Below are 26,773 nucleotides of genomic sequence, written 5' to 3' on the forward strand. Positions count from 1 at the left end.
TCATTTGAAACACACACTCCTCTACAAAATACACCAAACTTCCCTGCCCAACAGAAACTCCTGGGAATATAAACACAGCATCAATTTCCTGGGAGCTTAAAAGGCTGGTAATTACCATGAAAACACACGTTTTTAAGGAAGTCTCTACTCCTGAGTCTTAACAGAAAAGTAGGTGTTAACCAACAATAATAAAAGATTTTAAAAACCAAACAGAAGTAGTTAGAACTTCCCAAAACACATAGGGCCTTAATACTGAATGATGTGGCCACCAGAAATCCCAGGCTTGAAACAACATAGCACCTTTTCTCCTCTTCTAGTTTATGAAAACCATTTTCTTTCCAACAGGCAACTTGAATGGACAAGGCCCTAGAATACAGCATAATAAGAAATGGTTTGTCATCATCCCTGGGAGCCAGTCATCTTACCTGTGATGACTTTTATGACTCTGGGATCTCCCGAAGTCTCATTGCCTATTTCTGGAGTGATGGAGAATACATATGAAGTTGCTGGACGTAAGCCTGTGATGTTGCACCACGGTTGATGCACGACAGTAATTGTCTTCTCATTTTCCATCTCATTCTTTACTACATACTTGTACTGAGAAGCAGCTGTGTCGTTACTTTCCCAGGTTAAGATCACATTGGTTGGACTGATGGAAACAGCTTTAATGTTAAACACAGGACTGGGCCCTATATTGTTTTCAAAAAAAAAAAAAATTATTGCACTTCAAAAAGAAATGTAAGAGCAAGGTCTGCTCTATATGTCTAGTTTCCAGAAGTGGCTTTCCAATCACAGAGTTTTATCTCTCTTTGCCTCCTAGACTTCCCTGCACCAGAATTTATTTAAATCCATATGCATACATGTATGTGTGTATGTTAGTAAAACAGAAGCCTTTGGAACAGAAGCAAAACTGACAGAAGTTGGCCATGTTGGCTGTGACTTAAAAATGGGGTTAAGTCTGTATAGAAGCTGATACAAAAAGAGACCAAACTTTAGGAGGTCGAAGCGGGTGGATCACCTGAGGTCAGGAGTTCGAGACCAGCCTGGCCAACATGGTGAAACCCCATCTCTACTAAAAAAAAAAAAAAAAAAAAAAAACACACACACAAAAATTAGCTGGGTGTGGTGGCAGGCGCCTGTAATCATAGCTACTCGGGAGGCTGAGGCAGGAGAATCACTTGAACCCGGGAAGTGGAGGTTGCAGTGAGCCAAGATCGCGCCACTGCACTCCAGCCTGGGCGACAAGACCGAGACTCCGTCTCAAAATAAAAAAGAGAGATCAAAGATGCAAAATGAGTCCATCTCCCCATTCTCAGAAAACGCTGCATGACACAGAAGCACATAACTTTTTTGCCAAACCCTGACATCTAGAAGGAAGCTCAGTGGTTTTCTGACATAAAGATAGCAGGGGCAGAGCAGCGTAAAGAGAAAAGGACTGGTCTTGGAACCCAGATCTGGGATTAAAGACCTGCTCCATCCATTAGCTGTGTGACCTAGAATTAGTCCCTTCAAACCTCTCAGTCTCAAGTTCCTCTGTTGACAGCTCTAGCACACCACACTAAACACAAAGAATTATTATTGAACCACCGTGATATGATAAACAAGGGACAAGATGTGGACATTAGAAATCTGGTTTCAGGGTCCAATTCTGCTAGTCACTCACCATGCAATTTTACTCAAAGTCATCTCACCTCTCTGAACCTTAGTTTCATCATCTTAGACGTACAAGATCATAAACCAGTGGAAGCCATCAGGGTTACTAACTGTAAAACTACCAAATGGATGCATCCTAATTAAGCTGAAGACTGAGGAGTAACAACCAGAAACCGAAGAGTAAAACCCAGGTGATACGGCAGTCATTCTCAAGGAGCTTGGGACTAATGCCGAAAGAGTAAAGATGGCATAAGTGTTACCATCTTGCTATGTGCATGGACAGTGTGCCTCACCTGGCTCATGGGATATAGAAACATTCATCCAATCAATAAAAAAACTGCAGGAAGCCAGGCACACTGGCTCATGCCTGTAATCCCAGCACTTTGGGAGGCTGAGGCAGGCAGATCAGATCACTTGAGGTCAGGAGTTCGACACCAGCCTGGCCAACATGGTGAAACCCCGTCTCTACCAAAAATACAAAAATTAATTGGGCATGATGGCAGCCACCTGTGATCCCAGCTACTCAGGAGGCTGAGGCAGAAGAATCGCTTGAACCCAGAAGGCGAAGGTTGCAGTGAGCCAAGATCACGCCACTGCACTCCAGCCTGGGCAACAGAGCAAGACTCTGTCTCAAAAGAAAAAATAAATAAATAAGGCAGGAGAAGAAACAAGAGAAAGGAAAATGGAACAAGCAGGGAAGTATCCTGTGCCCCACAATTCAATAAACGCCATGCCAGAAGGCCCCTCCAAGCTTGAATTTCCTCTTTATAAAGTGACAAGTTCACAGAGTCAGAGTGGCATATTTGGAAGATGATCACTGTGCTTCCATTTACAATCAATAACAATGATGGTGACGAGGATGATGAAACAATATCAGTTACAGTGGTGCAGGTAGCAAGAACAGCAGCACTCCTTTTGAGAGGCCGCCCATGTCCCAGATGCTGTACAAGTATGTTCTCATTTATGCCTCACAACAACTTCGTGAGAAAGGTATGGCACCATTATTTCTTTTTTTTTTTTTTTTTTTTTGAGACAGTCTTGCTCATCACCCAGGCTGGAGTGTAGTGGCGTGATCTCGGCTCACTGCAACCTCTGCCTCCCGGGTTCAGGCGATTCTCCTGCCTCAGCCTCCCAAGTAGCTGGGATTACAGGCGCACACCACCATGCCCAGCTAATGGCACCATTTTAAAGAAGGAGAAATGTGTTAAGAACTACATTTTGTTGATTCATACAGGGATTCTGGGAAGGTTTTGGAAAAGCAAGTTCTTAAGTTCAGAAAAGAAAGCACAGTTAACAATATTTTTTGGTCAAATATTTTTTCTGCATCTACTGAAATGATCGTATGGTTTCTGTCCTTCATTCTGTTAATATGGTGTAGCACATTTATTGTTTTGCACAGGTTGAACCCTTTTTGCATTTCTAGGAAGAATCCCACTTGATCATGGTGAATGATCCCTTTAATATGCTGTTAAATTAGGTTTGCTAGTATTTGGTTAAAGATTTTTGCATCTTGGTCTATAGTGTTTTGGGTTGTATCCTTGTCTGGTTTTGGTATCAAGGTAATGCTGGTCTTGTTAAATGAGTTTGGAAGTATTCCCTCCTCCTCAATTTTTGGAAGCATTTGAGAAGAACTGTCATTAGATCTTCTTTAAATGTTTGGCAGAGGACTGGGTGGCTCACACCTATAATCCCAGCACTTTGGGAGGCCAAGGTGGTGGGGGTCACTTGAGGCTGGGAATTCAAGAGCAACCTGGGCAACACAGTGAGACCCCATCTCTACAAAAAATTTTAAAAGTTAGCTGGATGTAGTGGTGCACACCTATAGCCACAGCTACTTCAGAAGCTAAGGCAGAAGGATCATTTCAGCCCAGGAGTTCAACTTACAGTGATCTATGATCACACCACTGTACTCCAGCCTGGGTGACAGAGGGAGACACTGTCTCTTAGAATAACAACAATAATAAATAGAAATGGGAGATGGTCTATTACTGATTCAATCTCCTAACTCATTATTGGATTATTCAGATTTTCTATTTCTTCATAATTCAATCATAGTAAACGGTATATGGCAAGGAATTTATCCATTTCTTCTAGGTTATCCAATTTGTTGGCATATAATTGTTCATAACTGTTCCTTTGTATTTCTGTGGTATCAGTTTATAATGTCTCTCATTTCTGATTTTCTTATTTGAGTAGTGTCTCTTTTTTCTTAGTCTAGCTAAAGCTTTGTCAATGTTCTTTGTTTTCAAAAAAACAACTTATTGATCTTTTCTATTGTTTTTCTAGTGCCTATTTCATTTATTTCAGCTTTGACCTTTATTATTTTGTTCCTTTTACTAATTTGAAGATTAGTTTGTTCTTGTTTTTCTAGTTCCTTAACGTGCCACATTAGGTTATTTACTTGAGGGTTTTGTTTTTTGTTTTTTTCAGACAGGCTCTCAAAACCCAGGCTGGAGGTTTTGGGAGCTTGCTTTTTTTTTTTTTTTTTTTTGGAGACAGAATCTTGCTCTGTTACCCAGGCTGGAGTGCAGTGGTGCGATCTTGGCTCACTGCAATCTCTGCCCTCTGGGTTCAAGCAATTCTCCTGCCTCAGCCTCCCTAGTAGCTGGGATTACAGGTGTGTGTCACTACACCCAGCTAATTTTTGTATTTTTAGTAGAGACGGGGTTTCACCATGTTGGCCAGGCTGGTCTCGAACTCCTGACCTCAAGTGATCCGCCCATCTCGGCCTCCCAAAGTTCTGGGATTATAGGCACGAGCCACCGTGCCCAGGGAGCTTTCTTTTTTGATGTAGGAGTTTATTGCTGTCAACTTTCTTGGAAGGGCTGCTTTTGGTGTATCCCATAGGCTTTAGTATATTGTGTTTCCATTTTCATTTGCTTCAAGAAATTTTTAAATGTCCCTTTTAATTTCTTCACTGACCCATTGATTGTTCAGGGGCATTTGTGACAAAACAATTAACAATAGTTACTGTGGGAGATGGCAAGATCAGCATGACCCCTGCTGGGGACCTGACCACGTCCCAGATCCTATACCAGGGGCTGTACAAGCATTTTCTAATTTATGTCTCACAGCAATATGAAGGAGGTTATGGCACCATTTTAAGGAAGAAAAACAAATATGTTAACAAAATTGCTTAAGAACTGATGTTTGTCTCAAGATATTTTTTAGTTTCCCTTTTAATTTCATCATCAACCCATTAGTTATTCAGGAGCATGTTGTTTAATTTCCATATATCTGTGAATTTTCTGAAGTTCCTCCTGTTATTTATTTCTAGTTTGATACCATCATCAGAAAAGATACTTGATATGATTTCACACTTCTTAAATCTGTTAAGACTTGTTTTCTGGTCGAACATATGATCTACCCGGAGCGTGTTCCAGGTGCAGTTGAAAAGTGTGTATTCTGTAGCTGTTGGATGGAATGTTCTGTATATGTCTGATACATCCATTTGGTCTAAACTGTAGTTTAAGTCTGATGCTTCCTTATTGATTTCCTGTCTGGATCATCGTCCATTGCTGGAAGTAAGGTGTTGGAAGTCCTCTACTATTAATGCATTGCAGTCAATCTGTCCATTCGATCCATTAATATTTGCTTTATATATTTAGGCATTCCAGTGCTGGGTGCATATATATTTACAATTGTTAAGACCTCTTGATGAATTGATCCCTTTATCATTATAAAATGATGTTTGTTGTCTCTATTAAAAGTTTTGAACTTAAAGTCTACTTTATCTGATATAAGTATAGCTACTCCTGGCTCTCTGTAGATTTCCATTAGCATGGAGTATCTTTTTCCATCCCTTCACTTTCAGTCTAGGCATGTCCTTGCAGGTGAGGTGAGTCTCTTGTAGACAGCATATTATTGAGATTTTTTTTTTTTTTAACCCATTCACACATTCTATGTCTTTTGATTAGAGAATTTAAACCCTTTACTTTCAAGGTTATTATTGATAAGTAAGAACTTACTACTGCCATTTGGTTGTTTTCTAGACTCTTTGTTCCTTCCGTCCTCTCTTACTGTCTTCCTTTGAGGTTAAGTGATATTCTCTAGTAGTATGTTTTGATTCCTTGCTTTTTATTTTTTGTGTATCTACTAAAGGTTCTTCTTTGTGGTTATCATGAGGCTTATAAAAAGAATCTTATAGTTATAACAGGTTATTTTATGCTGATGACAACTTTGATCACACACACAAACTGACCTCTACACTTCTAGTCCATTCCCCCCTCACATTATGAATTGTTTATGTCACCATTTACATCTTTTTATATTGCATATCCCCCCTGCAAGTTATTGTAGTTATTATTTTTTAAGTATTATCTTTTAACTTTCATACTAAAGATATGTACGACCATTACAGTATTCATGTATTCTGAATTTGACTGTGTATTTATTTTACTAGTCTTATCCTTTCTTATGTTTTCAATTAATCATTAGTGTCCTTTTCTTTCAGTTTAAAAACTCTCTTCAGCGTTTCTTATAAGACATGTCTAGTGGTGATGAACTCCCTCAGCTTTTGTTTCTCTGGGAAAGTCTTTTATCTCGCCTTCATTTTTGATGGCCAGTTCTGCTGGGTATAGTAATCTTGGTTGGCAGGTTGTTTTTTCCCTCAGCACTGTGAATATATCATCCCACTCTCTCCTGGCCTGTAAGTTTCTGCTGAGAAGTCCGCTGCTAGCTAAAGTGGAGCTCCCTTATATGTTATTAGCTTCTTTTCTCTTTTTGCTTTCCAAATCCCCATTGTCTGTGATGTTTGACAGTGTGATTATGTTCTGGAGTAGTCTTGTTTGAATTGACTCTGACTGGAGTCATTTGTCCTTCCTGTACCTGAATATTTATATCTTCCTCCAGGTTTGGAGAGTTTTCTGCTACTATTTCTTTAAATAAGCTTTCTACCTCTTTATCATTCTCTTCCCCTAGATGAACTCCAATTCAAATACCATGTCTTTTGATGCTGTTCCATAAATCCTATAGGCAGTCTTCATTCCTTTTTATCCACTTTTTTATTTTTCCTCCTCTGACTGTATATTTTCAAATAATCTGTCTTCAAGTTCAAAGATTATTTCTTCTACTTCATCAATTCTACTCTTGGTGCGCTCTATTACATTTTTCATTTTGTTCAAAGTATTTTTTAGCTTCAGAATTTCTGTTTGCTTCTCTGTTAAATATCTCAATCTAGTCACTTATTGTTTTCCTCATTTCTTTGAATTCTTTATCTGTATTTTCTTAAAGTTTGCTGGGCTTCCTTAAAACATGTATTTTGAATTCTCTGCCAGACAGTTCGTCAGTTCATACATCTCCCATCTCTTTACGGTCAACCACTTGCACTTTATTTTGTCTCTCTGGTAATATCATGTTTCCCTGATTATTCTTGATCCTTGTGACTCTGTGTTGATGTCTGTACATTTGAAGAAGTAGGTTCTTATTCCAATCATTGTAGATTGGCTTCCTCTGGAAATGCCCTTCAACAGTAAGCCTGTCCAGAGATTTCTGGGAAGACCATCTAGTATGGTCCCAACCTCTAAGCCCAAATTTCTGTAACAATAATTAACATAAGCTTGCTATGAATTTCTTTTCTTTTTTTTTTTTTTTTTTTTTTTTTGAGACAGAGTCTCACTCTGTCAGGATTGCAGTGGCACCATCTCCACTCACTGCAACCTCTGCCTCCTGGGTTCAAGCAATTCTCCTGCCTCGGCTTCCCAAGTAGCTGGGATTACAGGCATGCATGACCACACCCGGCTAATTTTTGTATTTTTAACAGAGACAGGGTTTTGCCATGTTGGCCAGGCTGGCCTCGAACTCCTGACCTCAGGTGATCACCCGCCTTAGCCTCCCAAAGTGCTGGGATTACAGGCATGAGCCACTGTGCCCAGCCCCTTAAGAATTTCTAAAAGTTTCTCATATTACCCTAGAAATAATTCAATGACTTATTTTAACTGTGTATGTGAAATGATTTTATCAATACTTCTAGAACTAACAAAACTATTGTATCACAATGTTTTTTATGAAAAATTATAAATAAATAATCTACCTTCCCAACAACAGGGGAGTAGTTAAATAATTTACAATGCTTTCAGACAAGTAATTCTTAAACACTGTGGTCTCAGGGCCCTTTTAACTTCTTAAAAATTATTAAGGCTCCCGGAGAATTTTTGTTTATATGGGTTATATTGATTAATATTTATCATACTGTATTAGAAATAAAAAAGATAAAGTTTTTTAAACAATATGAAAGCATACATTCCATTAGCTGTAAGAGTGACAGTGTCATCCAAAATCATATAGAATCTGCAAGACTCCACTGTACACTCATGATAAAATGAGAGTAAAGAAGCCAAATAACATGTTAGTAGTATTATGATGATAATACCCAGAAATACCTTGAAAGAATCTAGGAGACCCCTAGAGATCTCTGAACCACAGTTTTAGAATCAATGATCTAACCCAGGTATCCGCAATGTTTTTCTGTAAGGGACACAGAATAAATATTTCAGGCTTTACAAGCCACAAATTCTCCATTGCCACTACTCAATTTTAGCATGAAAGCAGCCATAGGCAGACTCAATAAAACTTTACTTACAAAAACAGAAAGTGATCTATATTTGGCCCAAGGACCATTATTATCTTCCAACCCTGATTTAGACAATAGAATGCCAGGCAGGTATTAAAACTGTCCTGTAGAAATGTATATACTAACAGGGAAGAATATTTGTAATATATTGGTGAGAAGCTACATGTAAAGGATGACCTTGATATTTGTAAAACAAAATAAAACATATATATGTATATACATATGCACATAGGCATGTATATATCTTAAAATTATAAAACTCGTATATCAAGTGATAGTGGTTATCTCCAGTTAATGATTTGCTTGTTATTCTTTTCTTCTTGTCTATGTTTTATATAATGAATATGCATTACTATCATTATAAAAATTTTTTAAAAGATTTTCTTAAGTAATTAAGAGAAGAACAATATTTGGAAAACATGACATTTATAAATTATACTGATTTCCTTTAAGAAACATGACTGGCAGAAAAGCCTATGCTTACCAGTGCTACTGGGAGTTTTTTGAGATGCCCCATCAGTCCCATTAGATCCTTGTTCAGGTGTTCTTAAACTATCGTTGGCTCCAGAGTTTTCGCCACCCTCACTGGTGTTTGTTTCCACCTGAGGTGTTCCAGTTCCATTCTGTTTGTGAAAGGATTCTGCTGTACTGCTGATCTGAGTTACGCCATTTTCCCCTGTGGCAACAGTTGCTACTGAAGGGTCAGGAATTGGACTAGGGGCTATGCAAAGAAAGTAAACAATTAGATTAAAAATATATTTCTCCAGGAGACAGGGATGCCCCACCTCACAAAATATTTACACTGAAATGAAATGCACACTTAGGAAAACTGATCCCTCTCTTTCTCTTCTTTGTATCATCACCTACAACACGAGCCCCTCAGAAACTGCCGTTTCTGGCCACATGGAGAGTACCTGGCCACGAGAGTGCAGAAGCTCCGTGCTTACACTGCACACAGTCATTCACAGGAAATGACAGGAGGCGTGAGCTCCTATGGCCAAGAGCTCAGGCTCTGGAGGAGAACCTTGGCCGCAATGGCTGCTTTATCTTGAATTCATTACTAGTCTCCTAGAGTCTCTGTTCAGAGACGTGCAGCAGAGACCACTCTTGACCCCCAAACTCCATTCCCCCATTTTCCCTTCATCATACTCCTGGAGATTTTTGGCCCTGTGTGTGCATGGCTGCTGGGAACAAAGACCACATTTCCCAGCCTCCCATGCAGCTAGATGTTGCATGTGACTAAGTTCTGTCAAACAGAGTGTGACCAGACGTTCTGTCTGACTTCTAGCAAGTGTCCTTAAAGGGTGGAGCACAACCTTCTGCCCTTCCTCCTTCTTATAGCTGTAGTGTGGATGTGATGACTGGATCTCATGCTGCCTGGCTCTAGAACCAACACTGTGGCAGTGGCTGCAGCTTCCTGATCCCAGGATCACAGCTCAGAACATACACTGCTGCATCCAGCAACTACAGCAAGGACTTCCTGATTCCTCCCTCTGCTGTCTGTGACCAAGGTGGTAACTCTCTAGGGGGTCAGTTCTGCAGCCTTAGTCTGGGAGTCATTTCTCAGGTCCAGGCCTAAAGCCTCCTCCCCAGCTGCTAAGAGCTGACTTGTGCTCCCCCACCCCCAAAGTCATATGTTGAAGTCCTAACCCCCAAGACCTTGATCTTATTATAGCAGCCCTGGCAAACTAATACAGCAGCCCTTCCAATGACTCTGTAAACTCTCACTTCCCAGGGTAAACCCTTTCAGTTAAAATAGCTCATGATTTCTGTTTCCCGCAACTGAGCCCTGGCCAACATTCTACTATCTACGGTAGATGTCTGTCTGCATAGAAGTGTTCTTCTGCAGCAGTGATTCAAGCCTGTACAAGGTACCCACCAGTTTATTTATTAAACTAATTAACAGGAAGAAAAACCAACTGCAGAACTCTTCCCATTGTTTGCACAGGCTCTAATTACCATTATTAATTGAGATTTGCTTTATTAGAAGATTTCAGCAAGGTCTGCCCTGTGTATGCTTCCATGAGTACAATCTAATTATTTTATCTCACAAACTGAGATTTTACCAATCAGGAAAAAAAAGTTCCAAAATTTTGGGGAGAAACAAAAACCACTGTTTTTTTCCCCCCTAAAAGGTACATTTTTTTAAAAACTACCAACTACTATTATTTTTAATTTTTTTTTTTTTTTTTTTTTTTTTTTGAGATGGAGTTTCACTCTTGTTGCCCAGGCTGGAGTGCAATGGCGTGATCTCGGCTCACTGCAGCCTCCAGCTCCCAGGTTCAAGTGATTCTCCTGCCTCAGCCTCCCAAGTAGCTGGGGATTACAGGTGCGTGCCACCATGCCTGGCTAATTTTTTGGTATTTTTAGTACAGACGGCATTTCACCATGTTGGCCAGGCTGGTCTCGAACTCCTGAATTCAGGTGATCCGCCTGCCTCAGCCTCCCAAAGTCTTGGGATTACAGGCGTGAGCCACTGCGCCTGGCCTTCAATTCTTATAGAAATGTTTTATGACCAAAAAACTAGTAAGGACATAATCCCGGGATGGATGGTGCTTTCAACTGAGTATATTTAAGCTTCCTTAAAAAACTTCTAGTCATATCCTTATTTTTCTCATTTTATTACAGACCAGGGAATGAACCAGCACTGTCAGCAGTTGGGACTCAGCCCTGTGCATGAAAGCAAAACATGCGGGAGTCCAGGTCTCGTTTTCCAAAGGTTATGCCGACCTTCCACACCATTCTTTAAATGTAGCAATGTAGCAACAAAAGGGCAATGTAGCAACACAAGAAAATACTTAAAGGATAACAGCACATAAACAATATACAAATAACGTATTACAATTTCAGCTAAGTTAAATCGTCCACAGATGAGGCTAGAAAAAAATTACAGAAAATATAAATTTTCATCATGATTGCACAATTAATTAAAATTTTTTCTTTCATTTGTTGTTTCCACCCTCACTCCTACTTCTAAAGAAAAATTGGGGCCGGGCGTGGTGGCTCGCACCTATAATCCCAGCACTTTGGGAGGCCAAGGCGGGCGGATCACCTGAGGTCAGGAGTTCAAGACCAGCATGGGGAAGCCCCGTCTCTGCTAAAAATACAAAAAATTAGCCGGACATGGTGGCACATGCCTGTAATCCCTGCTACTCGCTAGGCTGAGGCAGGAGAATCGCTTGAACCCGGGAGGCGGAGGTTGCAGTGAGCCGAGATGGCACCACTGCACTCCAGCCTGGGCGACAGAGCGAGGCTCCAACTCAAAAAAGAAAAAGAAAAAGAAAAATTGGAAACCGAGCAGGTTTTAATAAATTAGCATTTTCACATTGCTGTTAATGTTGCTGTGTGTCCATTAGGGGGCAGTAGCGAACAACACAAGAATAGAGAGGAAAAGGGTACTTACTGCCACCTGCGCACAGGATCTGAAACAGAAAAAGAAAACGGAAGTCAGCAGATTCATTCAGCCATGGAAAATGCAAATCAGAAATAAAGCAGTTGAGGATTTAATAATGGGGGTGGGGTGGCAAGAAGCACATTAAGCAAAGGTCTGCTGGTCAGGGTTAGGCCATCTTGGGACATTAAACACGGGGAATCATTGCAACCTCGGGGTCAATTACAAAGGATTAACTGGGTTATGTGGGGGCTGGCGGCTGCTGACTCCCAGTGCCCAGTGTTTCTCCCCAGACACATCCCCCACCTCCAGCCCTCTCCCCGGAGCAACTCCCCAGGTCAGCACCTCCCTCCACCCACTGTGCGATAAGCTGAAGCAGAAGGACACAGAAGCAGAGACCAGATTGTCAGGGCCAAAAAAGGGGGGTTGGGTGGAGGGGTTACCAAGCCCAGCACACCCCTTCCCCAGACCCATTTCCCAGTCCTGACAGCACAGTGGAAACCAGATGTGCAGCAGAAGAAATCCACTGGGTTTGGGATTTTCATTGTACAAAAATTCATCTTCTTCTTTCCATCAGTAGGTGGCAGTAAAATTTTTTAATCACATGTCAAGCAGCTTTGGGAAGAATTAATGCTTGACACACAAGAGACCTTAAAGGTTTAGCTGACAGTGTCAGCTGGGGAGGGGAGCAGCCCTTAAGGATATTCACTGTGATCCACAATTATTTCCCTATACTTTAAAAATCTAAAGTGATTCAAGGTTGTACACTCTATTGTTTCATAAACACACCTTTTTGGTGAATAAGATTTTTTTTTTTTTTTAAGTAGGATCGTCACGAAGAATAAAATAATCAAAAAGGACCCTGGTGGAAAAAACCGTCCTCCTACTTTCCATGACACTTAGAATAAAATTCAAACTCAGCCACAGCCCACCAGCCCCTCTGGTCTCACTGCCCCCTCACATTCTTGAAACTGATTCTCCCCTAGAGCCTTTACATATTTATTCCCTCCCACAAACACACTCTGCCCAGACCTTTTCATGGCCTGCCCAAAACGCCACCTCCTCAGCAAGTCCTTCTCCGAGCAGCCATGGAAACCAACACCCCTCACTCTCTGTCCATCACTGACTCCTCCAACCACACTGTGTGCTCCACGAGAACAGAGATCTTGTCTATGCCCCGTGCCTAGAATGGTGGACACAGTAGGCACTCAATAAACAGCACGGGAAGGAAAGAACGAGCCCAGACGGGAAAAGTCTTGCCCCCAGGTCCTCCAACTCTCAAACTTCCCATTCCTACCTTCCACCCTACAGTCAAGTCCTTCGCGTCTCAGGCCTACCCTTTTTCAGCTCATCTTCCTCCTCCAGCCCCTGCCCTTCAATCTAGGCTGAGCCTCAATCCACAGTCTAGGATAGATCATAGGAGACAGGGAGAAAAAAGAGAAGTCAATAGCTAGGCAAGTCGCACAGGGCAGCAAACATTTTTTTGCCCAGTAAGGGGAAAGATTAAAGTAAAAGCACTGTGGGAGGCTATACTTGCAAACGCATTCTGAGGATAAAAAGGAACTCTAACTTACTAAGCACCTACTATGTAAGAGACACTGTGCTGGGCTCTCTACATCCTTGTCTCAGCACAGAACCATGGAGTGATGGCTAAGAGCTGGGACCTGGACTCAGACCGCCTGAAGGAAGTGGTTCAGTGCCACTGCTTCTGGCCATGTAACTGTGGGCAGGCAGCTTGCTTAATTAACCTCTCTGTCCCTCCCTGTCTGTATCTGCCAACAGGATGATCTTTGTATCTGCCTTGCTTTGGCGAGAATTAAGTTAAATGATCTATTTGAGCTGCTGTTGTCATCATCATCATCCTTACATCTTCACTGCAACCCTGTGAGGTATTCTTATCCCCATTTTACAGGTAACACCGCCGAGGCTCAGATCCTCCTGATAGAAACCAATGTGCAATCTGAAGCTCATACTCTCCCCAGCACTGTTTTCCAAAGTATTTTTTGAATAATTTATTTTCATAATTTTTTTTTTAAGAGACAAGGTCTCACTCTGTCACAGGCTGGAGTGCAGTGGTGCAATCACAGCTCACTGCATCCTTGATCCCACATGCTCAAGCGATCCTCCCACCTAAGCCTCCCAAGTAGCTGGGACTACAGGCATGCACCACCATGCCCAGCTAATTTTTTTATTTCTGTATGGGGACAGGATCTCACTTTGTTGCCCAGATTGGTCACAAGCTCCTGGGCTCAAGCAATCCTCCCACCTTGGCTTCCCAAAGTGCTGGGATTACAGGCATGAGCCACCACGCCCAGCTTTTTCTCCAAGTATTTAAATAGACCAACAACCCAGTTGCAGAGGGCATGGAGGCCCAGAGTCAGTAAGTGGCTTGTTGAAGGACACACAGCCAGAGAGGAGGCACAAGAACCAGAACCCAGATCTTGACCTCAACCACTCTCCCTTACATCTTCACAGCAAAGTCACTAGTACAGATGACCCAAAGCTTCTGCTGGCCCCCATAGCTGGACAAAAGGAGCAAACACTAAGAAAAGAGATCAAGCTCAGGACTCAGCAGTGACAGACACGGGAAGAATGCAGTACAGCCCACAGTTCTGGCCAAAGACTTCCCTATATACCCCAGGTGTGGCAGAAAACCCGTTAGTCACCCAGATGTACCCAGGAACACCCAGTGCTACCCAGGAGGTGGAAGCTTCTCTGTCCCCTTTCCTGAGGGGAAACCCCTCACCGGTGAGCCTTCCAGCCTTGTTCATTGCTAGAACTGCCCTAGAGATGGTTCTAGTTTCACATCCTCCTTTGTTTGTGCTGATAAGTCGAACCCTTTCTTTTTTCTTTTTTTTTTTTTTCCTTGCCAGCAGGAAAAACCACTGCCAGTCCCAACTGTGGTTCCAGTCACAAGGATCCTCCTCCAGGCCTCAGAGAAAAAGAAACGGTTAACACGGCTTTCTGCACCATCCCAATTCAGCCAAACCTGCAGCTATGACATCAGTGGTCCACTCTGAACACTGGATTCTTCCCACTCAAAAACTAAGGCCGGGAGCAGTGGCTCACACTTGTAATCCCAGCACTTTGTGAGGCCAAGGCAGGTGGATCACCTGAGGTCAGGAGTTCCAGACCAGCCTGGCCAACATGGTGAAACCCCATGTCTACTAAAAATACAAAAATTAGCCAGGTGTGGTTGCGTGCACCTGTAATCCCAGCACTCTGGGAGGCTGAGGCAGGAGAATCGCTTGAACTGGGGAGACGGAGGTTGCAGTGAGCTGAGATCGCGCCACTGCACTCCAGCCTGGGCAACAGAGTGAGACTCTGTCTTTAAAAAAAAAAAAAAAAGAAAGAAAAGAAAAGAAGAAAAGAAAGAAACTAAGTCATAAGGATCTTACCAGCTGCATTTACACTTAAAACTTCTAAAATTTTCCCCAACTCCTCTACATGAAAATCCTACATGTACATACACATCAAAACAGACCCCCTACGTATTCTCCCCTTCCCCTCTCTCTGACATGACTGTGTCATTAAACCTGTCTCCCAGTCTGCAAACCAGAATAACTTCTGGTTCTTCCCTCCGCTTCATTCTTTGTGGGTCACGTAAAGATGTTTCCTTGCCCAGCGCATCTTGACTTCCCCGCTTCTGTACTGTGCATATTGTAAACCAAGTCCTAATAACCTCCAGCCCTAAATCACAGAAACAACTTCATCCTAGGGCTGAGAAACACTCAGGCCATTTCCATTTTCATTTCTTGAAGCTCCAGGTGCACACACATACACACAAAATTAGGAAGTACCAGAACAGGGTTGTATCTACTGCCGTGTATTTTTGGTTTTGCTTCTGTTAGAGCAACGCCCTGACTCGACCTATAACCCCTCATTTGGAATATAAGAGGCCTTAAATGGGGGCCTTTTGTGAACACCAGTGGTGACAGCCAGGCCCTACTCCTTCATCCATATACCTGGTTGCCTCTCCCTTCAATCCACAGTAAAAAAATAAATAGAACTGTGAATTCCTCTTTCTGAAACATGCAGTATTAGCCAATATCCTAGCTGGAGCAGATGACACACTCAATGAGGGTGAGTGAGGAGAGTTTTAAAGAGTCTGTTTTCAAGGGTGAGGGTGGGGTTAAGGAAAACCAGTAAGGGACGGGCAAGAATCCTGGGGTAGCAGCAGCGAGGAAGGGCAAGGAGAGAGGCCAAGGCTGCCTCTCCTCATCTCCAGCTAGGGTCTCTCGCCAGGCTGGCCCACTGGAAGCTGGAGGCCAAGGGCACCCACTGGTGTAGAACATAAAGGTCAGCCTCCTCCTGGTGGGCAGAGGAAGGTGGAGACGGGTGGGCAGAGTCTCAGGAGCACACAGAGATCTGCAGCACAGAGCTCCCATCACATCACCACTGAAAGCTCTGACAGGTGTGGACTAGGGTGGTTAAGAGGTTAGTTCAACTTCTACTGTCACGCATGAGCTCTGGCACTTGAGGGTCTCGTGGAGCCATTGGTTTCATCAGTTGTAAAATGACGCAGGGGCATCTGCAATACAGATCCCATATCTGAGTTGTCCTGAGACTCGAACAATACAAGGTTCCTTAATTCCCAGGCTAACAGCCTTCTTCTTGCCTCACTGAACCTCCAAAGCCACCACCCTTCAATTCACTTGGTGACTTCCTGTGACTGCTCCAGCCCCTAGGAGCTCTCCAGGCTCTGAGCCCCTCTCCGTCCATGCTGCTGTCCATGTTGCTAATTGTGGCCCTGCAGGGCCCCAGGCCCCAGGTTAGGTGCCAAAGATGCAGAGGGTACTTAAGGTGGTCCTGACTCCCCAAGAGCTCACAGGCAAGAAAAGCAGTGAAAGATCTGGGTGCACCAGGACCTGGTGAGCTTGGGGGATGGGAAGGGAGGGGCTTGAGGGATGGGGAGGGAGAGGTTTGGGGGTGCTTCAGGGTAATATGCAGGGGTAGAATGGGAGAAAACGACATAGTGACCCTGTGTGAGAATCGAATGCTGTTCCATTCTACTTATTATAATATTATAATAATATAATAAACCCTTTGCTACTGTCCAATCGCATGTCAGATGTTGCATTTATCATCTCATTCAAGCCTTACAATAATCCCAGCAGGGAGGAACTGTGTTTATCCCCATTTTCCAGATGTAGACACCGAGCCTTGGAAAAGTTAAGGTCCTGACCGAGCATCTTACAGCAAGTCTAAGATTCAGCCCCAGGTCAATCAGACCCCTGAAGTCCTTGACCTTAACCACCCCCAGGGAGCACTAAGCTGGTTCAACCCTGGGCAGGTCTCAACTGAGACCATGACACCCAAAGGCAGTTCCAGGGCTGCAGGTCAAAAACCCCTGCCTGTCCTGGGCCTTGGGAACAGCCCCCATCAACCCATTTGAATTGACTGAATTAAGGCAGCTTGTACAAGTTTCTCAAAAGGAGCAGTGTTTGGGGGTAAAGTCACAGGGCAACCTGGATTTCAGCAAGTGACAAAGCTCTCCAGGTTTTCTGTTATCTACGTTGGGCTTTTAAGGATGGGTAATAAGTGACTGAATAGCACAATGGGTAACAATAGACTCTTTATCCTTCTAAAGCCAAGCCCACACACCATATGACAATAGTTATTTTTACCCACTGACGTAATTAACCAAAATGTGAACTGCTTCAAGCAATGTTTAAAATCAAATAGCAGTTTATGGGATTTGGAGCAGCATAGATTTCAACTCTGAAAGGCCATCATTCTTCCTGCTCTCCCATTTATCTGCCTTGTGAAGATTATCCAACAACTCCCTATAAAACTGGCTCCTCAAAGGTAAATCATTAAAATGACAGGCTGGGTGGGCCCTCCCACTGAACTCAGAAGCCAGACAATGAACACCCGAAAGCTTCCCCAAAGGCAGGTGTGGCATTGTGGGGTGGCCTATCTCCCGTCCAAAAGGCAGGGACAAGCAGGCCAGCAGGCAGCACAGTGAACAGTGCCCCAAGCACAAGGCATCAAGCATAGCAAGATGAGAACAGGCCGGCTTCCCTGCCTCATCTGCAAATAAACTCTCTGAACTTCATGCTGTCATCAGGGACTGTGGGGAAGGGGCAGAATAATTCACAATTCCAGGTCCCAAAAATGCCATGGAAGGCTTCGGTGGAAGGAACGAGAACCAACCACCCTGCAAAGATCCCTCTGGCTCATCTTCCCCCTTGGGGAGCTGGAGGCATGATGGCCTCTTCCAAGAGCACACAGAAAAAAGTACCCAGAAGGGCTATTTTGGTGAGGCTGTGTGGACTTTGAGACGCACAGCTGAGGGTGAACTTGGAAATCCCAGGCCAGAAGTTTCCATTGGGTATTTTTAGCAATAGAACTATTTTCTCAAAAAGACTCTTATGAGGAACTTAGGAACTACCCATACATACGGGTATAGAGTTCCATATTTCATACATATCTGTGTATGTATACACCGTGTATACACCTGGATAAAAGCAGCTGTTTCAAATTACCTTGCTTTTTACTTTGAACATAATTGATGTATAATCAAATTAAGAAGCAGATGGTTTCCAGTGAATTTTAAAATTTGATGTGATTCACTATTTGGGCAAATGTGTTGGTTGGTTTTTTTGGTTTGTTTTGTTTTTTAGTTTGTTTTTGTTTTGTTTTTTGTTTTTTTGAGACAGGGTCTCACTCTGTAGCCCAGGTCAGAGTACAATGGCACAATCATAGCTCACTGCAGCCTTAAACTCCTGGGCTCAAGCGATCCCCCAGACTCAGCCTTCCAAGTAGCTCAAACTACACGTGTCCCACTATACCCAGCTAATATTTTTGTTTTTTGTAGAAATGGGGTCTCCCTATATCTCCCAGGCTGGTCTCAAACTCCTGGCCTGAAGGTTTCCTCCACCTCAGGTTTCCAAAGTGCTGGGCAGGCATGAGCCACCACACTCCATCCTGAGCAATTGCTCTCATTACAATTTCAAATATACTCAAATTTGAGAGTGCAGGTTGCTTTTAATAAAACTGAAAGCAAATGCTTATGGAACCCCTGACACACCTCAAGGAGCACACTTTAAAAATGTGTGATCTACCTACCCTTTGACTTTATGGAGGAAGAAAGTAAGTCCCAGAATGGTCTAGCAACTCGTCCCAGAATGGTCTAGCAGCTCAACCCAGAACGCCCAGTACCAAGACTAAAATACAAATCCTGGATTCCTCCACAGGGATAATCTCTTCATCTGAAGAGAGGGTCAGAGTTGGCAATCCCCAGTCCCTATCTGAACCCTTCCTCTACCTTGTATGATAAATCTGGGGGTCCTAAATTGAGGCTCCCCTGTCTGAATCTAGCCCACTGCCATGCATTGCTTGACCTGTGATGTGTCTTAAAATCTTAAGTATTTAAAAATTAGGGAGATAGAAGCCAGGTGCAGTGGCTCACACTTGTAATCTCAGCACTTTTAGAGGCTGAGGCAGGTGCATCACCTGAGTTCAAGGGAGTTCAAGACCAGCCTGGCCTGTAACATGGTGAAACCCCGTCTCTACTGAAAAAAAAAAAAAATACAAAAATTAGCTGGGCATGGTGGCCTGTAATCCCAGCTACTTGGGAGGCTGACGCAGGAGAATCGCTTGAACCTGGGAGGCAGAGGTTGCAGTGAGCCAAGATCACACCACTGTACTCCAGCCTGGGCAACAAGAGCAAAACTCTGTCTCAAAAAAAAAAATTATGGAGATAGCATTTTTTAAATCTTGTTTTTTGGCTTCTCAGAAATACATCTGGCCACATTAAAGACATGAATTGGATCTGAGTGTCAGCCTCGCTTCCCGGGGGGAGGTGCTTGGAGTTCACAGCCATTCCCTAGTAATGTCACCCCAACGCTGAGGACAAATGGCAGTTGCCAAGCAACACTGCCCCCACGCTGTTGATTTTCTCTATCAAACATGAGCATGCGAAAGACTGAGAGGCAGTATGCCTTTCCATCTTTTTGTCCATTCCACTTATTTATGTCCCCAAATGTCCCTGAAGACATTGGTGTTTGTAACCCTTGATCAAAGTGCACCTTGCAACCAAAGTCCACAGGTTGAAATGATTAACAAACTGTTTACTTTCTAAGTGTCTCTCTTAGGAGAGGATTTCTGGCCCATGTCAGGTGTGAATAATGTGCACGATGTGAATATAAAATGTACCATTCTGCCTGCCACTACCTTTTCTCCTCACTCACGAACCGGCCCCTCACACTGCCACCACCACGACCCCCAAAAAAGAGCAAAAATCAGGGCAGAGAGTTTCAGTGCTTCAGTTGAAGAATTCTGGTTGCATGCACTTAAATCTGAATAATGAAACCACTCCATTAATCCTACCAGTTCTCTCCGGCGCCGCTCATCCACCTTAGAATACGGGTAAAAACAACTAACAGGCACCATTTACCAAATGCTTGCTGTGTTCAGGGCTAGCTCCCCATGGAATCCTCCCTTCCCCACTGCCCAGCTGGGTGTATATTCAATCCATGCCTTCCTGGTTCCCCAGGCTCTACATCCCTCCCAGAGGAGGACACCAGCTTCCAAGTTCCAGGTTCACAAACTGCCTCTGACTGACCACAAAATGCTAATCGGGTCTCTGTCTACACTCTGGCCAGAAAGCCAAGGGTTAGCCCTATCACAGGCCCACGAGGAAGATCAGCAGTGAGGTCAACAGTCCCAGATGCTTCTCACGGAACTATCTGCAGTCACCCGGGTCCTTCCAAGGCTTTGCAAACAGAAGTTCCCACAGTCAAAGGACCACCCCACCGAGTCCCACCACACTACAGAGGTAAGGAGGACAGAGACAGGGTGGGGCAGAGAAGCCGCAGGACTTGAAGTCAGGCCTGGGTTTGAAGCCTGGCACCACCACCTATTAGCAGGATGTCCCCAGACCAGTGACCTAACTTCTTGCATTTTTCACCTGTCAGTTACCATCCGCTCTGCAAGCTTGGTGAGGGGATTAGCAGCACACAGTAGGGGCTTTAGAAACAGCAGCAAATGTCCTGGACCCCAAAAGGGGGAGTCATCTGGCACCATCAGCCACTGAGTGCAGGAACTTTGAGGACAGCGGGATCCTACCAGCTACAGGAACCTGAGAAAGCCACTTACCCACTCTCAGCAATGAGCAATGACAGGAGGGAGCTGAAGCAAAGATGGGTAAAATGCGGATCAGTACTGAACCTGAGACATGGGCACCTGGAAGTCTATTTGACCTTTTTTTTTTTTTTTTTTCTTTTTGAGACAGAGTTTTGCTCTTGTTGCCTAGGCTGTAGTGCAATGGCACAATCTCGGCTCACTGCAACCTTCACCTCCCAGGTTCAAACAATTCTCCTGCCTCAGCCTCCCAGATAGCTGGGATTATAGGCATGTGCCACTACACGCAGCTAATTTTTTGTATTTAGTAGAGACAGGGTTTCACCATGTTGGCTAGGCTGGTCTCAAACTCCTGACCTCAGGTGATCCACCCGCCTCGGCCTCCCAAAGTGCTGGGACCACACCCAGCCCATCTGATCATTTTCATAACTAAGAGAAAATGGCAAGGGGTGCTTGGGATATCTCTGTGAAACTTCCTCTACATTTTGCTGTGAACCTAAAACTGCTCTAAAAATAGTCTTTTTAAATATATATACAGTATTTACCTCATAAGACTGTTGTGACAAGTATTAAATTATATAATCTACATGAAGCACTTAGCATACGAGGGGCACACAATAAATAGTAGCTATTATTGTAATCACTGCCACTAGCATGGCCTTGGGAAGGAGAGTTCGAGCAGTGAAACACGGGAGAGGTGAGCTGCCTCACTAACATAAAGCAGGGCCAGAAGGTATCTCTGCAACACAGAAGCCTGCCTGAACAGCAGACAGGGGCAAGTCAGTGTCTTGGATTCTGCTGCATGAAAGGAGGAACTTGGGCTGAAGTTCTCAGAACAAGAAGCGACATTCTTGTCTCCTTCTGTCCATCATGGCCAGAGCTGCACTGAGCCCCCAAGGCAGCCACCCCACCTCCACCCAAGGAGCTCAATGCCCTCCACAAAGCCTCTATCACCCCCACAACACACACCTGCCAGTGGGGTCTGCCGAGTTTAGCTGGGAGCCCAGGACCCAGGCCCCCTCTTCCCCATGTGCCAAGAAAGTCCAAGGGTGGGCTCAGACATCTCAGGTGGTGGTGATAGGTCAGCTCTTAGACAGTCTCCTGCCTACAACAGTCCCTTTCATTTAAAAGTTAGGGCATCATTCGACTTCAATTCAGACAGCACAGGAAACTCCGGCTGTTCTGCAATCCTTTTTCAACGATAACCTAAATACAACCATCAGCAAAGGCAAAATAAATTCAAGGCAAACCCATCCAGTCATCCTAAGACTTTTGATAAAATGACATCTTGGCAAATCACATTGGGCAGGTACTCTCAAGCCAGAAATGCCACAAAGCAGACACTTTTATTTGACATCCATGCAATGGAAAAAGAACTCTGAGCATCAGATAGGAGATCACTGGAGAGCTGGTGCACCAGAGCCTACCCACAATCAGAAGAGAGTGACAGGAGGAGACAGGTGATTTTCAACATCTCATCAAGCCTCATGAATGTCCTAAATCAGGGGTCAGCAAACGTCTTCTGTAATAGGCCAGACAGTAAACATTTTAGGCCTGGCAGGCTTTAAACTGTGCCCTTGTGCTGTGAAACCAGCCATCGATGATATGTAAACTAACGACTGTAGCTGAGTTCCAATAGAACTTTACTTACAAGCATTAAATGTGTATTTTATGTAACTTTCATGCATCATGAAACATTACTCTTTGTTGATTTTTCTTCTCCACCCATTTAAAAATGTATAAACTATTCTTGGCTCTTGGGCCACCCAAAAACAAGCAGTGGCTACATTTGGCCCATGGGCTATAGTTTGCTGACCCTTCCCCTAAATCATCCGTTTACCCTGGACAGAGCCACAGGGATGGACCCGCAGCAGCTCAGAGCAGGGACCATGTGGTCTGGTCCTGATTCTATATCCTGGTTCTGATGATTACTAGCTTGAGATCTGAGCTAAACTTCAATCTTCCCTTCTGAAAGGAAGGATTATGGCAGGACTCTCCTCAAGCCCTTGAGAGAATTAAGTAAAATAACATCAGGCATGAGGCAGATGTTCGAGAGAAGATAACTCTGTTATTACTACCATTGTTTCTAGATTTCAATCAACCCAATTTAAGAACACAGGGTCTCAATCCTTGTCTGAATTTCCAATTGGAGATTTTTGGTGGATAAGACATGGGAAGGAACAAATGAATACAGGTTATTTAGGAGATAAAATGATTTGAAATGTGGGTCCACTGGCAACAGAGGATGGTGCCTGGTGGTCAAGGCTGTGGGACCACAGCTGCCTTCTCAAAGCAGGCCCTGTGGTGTCCAGGACATATGCAGCCTGGCCCACTCTGTGAGCCTCGGCATAAGCCTTGCATTTCCATAGATTTACCTTATCCTGCTAGTTACAGTAGAAACTGTTGAGGTAAGAGAAGTTACACACTTCCTACCCACCAGAGCCTAGCTCGTGGCCTTCTCCACGAGCTCATTCAGCACCCCCAGGGAACTGGCTGGTGAGTGGAGTTTTAATGGGATTTTCAGGGCCTGGAACAGAGCTGGCCTGGCCTCTCGTGGGTCAGGCTGAATAGGCATGCGTGGACACCAAAGCCTCAAGGGCAAGCAGTGGAACTGTGTGATCAGTCATAAAGGGGACGAGATCCTAGGGACTGTCTATACCGACATCCTCTGTTTGGAGTTGAGGAAAAAGGCCCAGAAAGGTAAAGTGACTTATCCAGAACACCTGGGTCTGAAACTCATTCATTCATCCCCTTCACTGACTGTGTCCCCTAAGTCAGGCCCTTTGAGCTCTCTAGGGATGGAGTGAAAGCCCCCTAGTCTTGGGTTGCTTAAAGGCCAGCAAAAGCAAAAATAAATAAACAAACAAACAAAAAAATTCAGGCCGGGTGCGGTGGCTCATGCCTGTAATCCTAGCACTTTGGGGGGCTGAGGCTGGGGATTGCCTGAGCTCAGGAGTTTGAGACTAGCCTGGGGCAACACGGTGAAACCCCATCTCTACTAAAATACAAAAACTTAGCCGGGTATGGCAGTGTACGCCTGTAGTCCCAGCTACTCAGGAGGCTGAGGCAGGAGAATTGCTTGAACCCGGGAGGTGGAGGTTGCAGTGAGCTGAGATCATGCCACTGCACTCCAGCCCATGCAACAAAGTGAGACTCAATCTCAAAAAAAAAAAAAATTTTCTTCAGGCGGAACCATTTAATTTGGCAAGAACAAATTTTCACATCTTACCATTTTATGTCTCCACTTGATCTTGTTCTGAACTTTTCAACATACACACTATTTTTAAAAACAACAGATGAAAATCAATGCTTCTGTAAAGGAAAGGCTGAGTCACAAAAGCAGGACTCACATTTCAGGTACATTTTTCCATGTATCAACATACCTCAAATTCCCTGAATGAGCCATGCTGTCATCCTCTACCTTGCTTCATGCTGGTCCTACTACCTAGAAAGTGAGAGCTTCCTCACTCCCTCCTTTGCCCACTTAATTCCTGCTCATCCTTCTATGAGGACGAGCATAAACTCCCCTCCCCTAGCACAGCCAGAGCCTTCCTCAGTGGGTCCACGCAGCACTCACCTCTTACCACCAGGAGCTGGAATGTCTGTGGACTGGCCTGAGACTCGATACCCCAGGCCTAGCACTTGAACTGACTGGCAGGGGGGCTGGCTGGATGGGGAACAGGAGGGTGGGCTGAAGGATGAGAGCAGGGACAGGGTCTGGGTGTGAAAATTAAATTTGATTTGGACAGCAGGAAGGAACACAGAAGAGCAATCAAGCCAAGAAGAAGGTGAGAAAAAATTTCAATGGCAAGAAATCACAAAGGAGTAGTTCTCACAGGCTAGGAGGTAGCAGAACCATCCAGGGAACTTGGTAAAAACAAAGGCCCAGCACTATTCAACTTCAATCAGCCTGGGCCTCTGCTCTTTATCAGCTCTCGAGGTGACTCAAAACCCTCTCCAAAGTTTGAGAACAATTGGCCTCAGGTACTTTAGAGAGACAATGTGGAAGGATGATGCAGCCCAGGGTCTGCTCTGATCTGAGGCAGCCACAGCCACAAGCCCCCAGGAAGGGCCTGAACAGCTCTAGGGGGTGAACTGAGGGGTGGTTTGGTTTGAGGAAAACTCAATCCAGAATAAACTGAAGACGTTCTTTAATGGTCTTTAAACAAACAAGGTTGTGGGGGTGGGGGCGGGCGCGGGAAACTGTTGGGCTAAAACCAGGATAGTTTTGGTGGAGAAAGTGGCCAAAGGGAGTGTCTCCCTCCAATGCCCTGTAAACTTCTGATAGCTTCTTCCAGTTCTCCCTTCAACAAATCCAGCAATCCAACAAATCTGAAAAGCAATCCCATCGGCCTTCGCAGGAATTTGGGCTAAGAGTGATTGTCCTCACTAAGAACTCCACACGGTTTTCATACCAAGGTCAGGAAGAACAATCCTCTGCCCCCACCCAGCGCCTAGCAGATCGTTTTCCCACCTGCTGACCGGCATCATCTGTCCACACAGCACACGGTGGGTCACACTGCAGAGCCCGTGCTTTGCTTTGTGTGCTTTTAGGAAAGAAAATCGACACTTAAAAGGCACAATGGGTGCAGACAAATTCTGTAAATGGCGATGAACTGTGATCAACTGAGTAAGTGAGCAATTTACAGAAAAAGAATAATGCTGTGGGAGTCAGGGCTGAGTTTGAGTCTCTGCCCCATAACCCACTAGCTGAATGCCAAGGGTGAGCCACCAATTCTCCCAAAGCGTCAGTTTTCACATATTCATCGGGGAGCAATGTGGCCAACCACGGCTGTGGCAGGAAAGAACTTCCGCAAGCTCTTGTACAAAGTAGATGCTTGAGGCAGGGCGTGGTGGCTCATGCCTATAATCCCAGCACTTTCAGAGGCCGAGGTGGGTGGATCACCTGAGGTCAGGAGTTCAAGACCAGCCTGGCCAACATGGCAAAACCCTGTCTCTACTAAAAATACAAAAATTAGCTGGGTGTGGTGGCATGCACCTGTAATCCCAGCTACGAGGGAGGCTGAGGCAGGAGAAATCACTCGAACCTGGGAGGTGGAGGTTGCAGTGAGCTGAGATCATGCCACTGCACTCCAGCCTGGGTGACAGAGCAAAAACTCCATGTCAAAAAAAAAAAAAAAGGTATATGTTTGATAAACATTATAGCTGGTTATACTCATAAGGTGCACTCGTCTTCAGAAGTAGCAACATTTGGCTTTGAACAAAAGATATTCTCCCTCTCCTCCTACTCTTCTCTCTCTCTCTCTCTCTCTCTCTCTCTCTCTCTCAAACACACAATGGTATTTTACCCAGTTGAAGATCATTATTAGCTATTAACAATAACTACCACATTGTACAAATAAATTGCATTACAGAAAGAGTTGCTCTCTTCCAAAGTTTGCATTAACAAAGAAAAAGCAAAAATTCTCAAAGTCTCATAAGTCCAGTCCATCTTTCTTTGCCATCTAATAAAACACTTTTTATTTCCTTTCATGGGCTTAAACTTCACTAAAAGGCAAATTGTCTGAGGGCACGCTGCTGAGACAACAGGACTCTGTGTGTGCTCAAATAATCCCCTGTTCCAGTTGACTGTTTTCTATTTTTCTGAATAGACACTGGACAGAATTGGGAATCAGAAACAGTCCTGTGATCTCTCTAATTGCTTCCACAGACAAGTCCAAAATGGGTAATTTTTTTAAAAGACACAACTGACTCAAACTCCAAATGCTCCTCAAGGAGCCTCAGCCTTCTCTCTGACCGTGGCCTGGCTCCCTTGGCCAGCCCTCATCCCCTCAGGGCTGGGCAAAGATTCACGTGGCAGAAAGGGCTGCCCCTCCAAAGACCCATCACTACCCAGAACTTAGAAGACACGGGCCAGGAAGTCGGAGAAAACATGTTCTCGGGCATCCATCCTCTTGCTACCCTGAAGTTGACCCAAAGTCTAATCCAAAATCTAACGTTTGAGAGCCTCTCTGTTACCCAGAACTTCTGCGCACCAAACACATCCTTAAAGGCCACACACAGACTTCAAATACACACACCCATCGCAGTAAACACGGCAGAAAAGCCCA

The 26,773-nt window shown here is 44.2% G+C and overlaps 1 protein-coding gene across 2 annotated transcripts in view; it reads right to left on the bottom strand.

The window, feature by feature from the left end:
* Positions 1-26,773, bottom strand: part of PTPRJ (protein tyrosine phosphatase receptor type J) — a 190,323-nt gene that overhangs the window by 49,348 nt on the left and 114,202 nt on the right. For both annotated transcript variants that reach the window (XM_054525741.2, XM_054525740.2), the window contains exons 2-4: positions 11,628-11,646; positions 8,709-8,945; positions 426-689 (exon numbers count right to left, since the gene is read on the bottom strand). In XM_054525741.2, coding sequence (XP_054381716.1) covers positions 426-689; positions 8,709-8,945; positions 11,628-11,646 — 520 coding nt within the window. The remainder of the gene's footprint in view (positions 1-425; positions 690-8,708; positions 8,946-11,627; positions 11,647-26,773) is intronic.

This window comes from Pongo abelii, chromosome 9 (genome assembly GCF_028885655.2).
Source record: "Pongo abelii isolate AG06213 chromosome 9, NHGRI_mPonAbe1-v2.0_pri, whole genome shotgun sequence".
Taxonomy (NCBI): Eukaryota; Metazoa; Chordata; class Mammalia; order Primates; family Hominidae; genus Pongo; species Pongo abelii.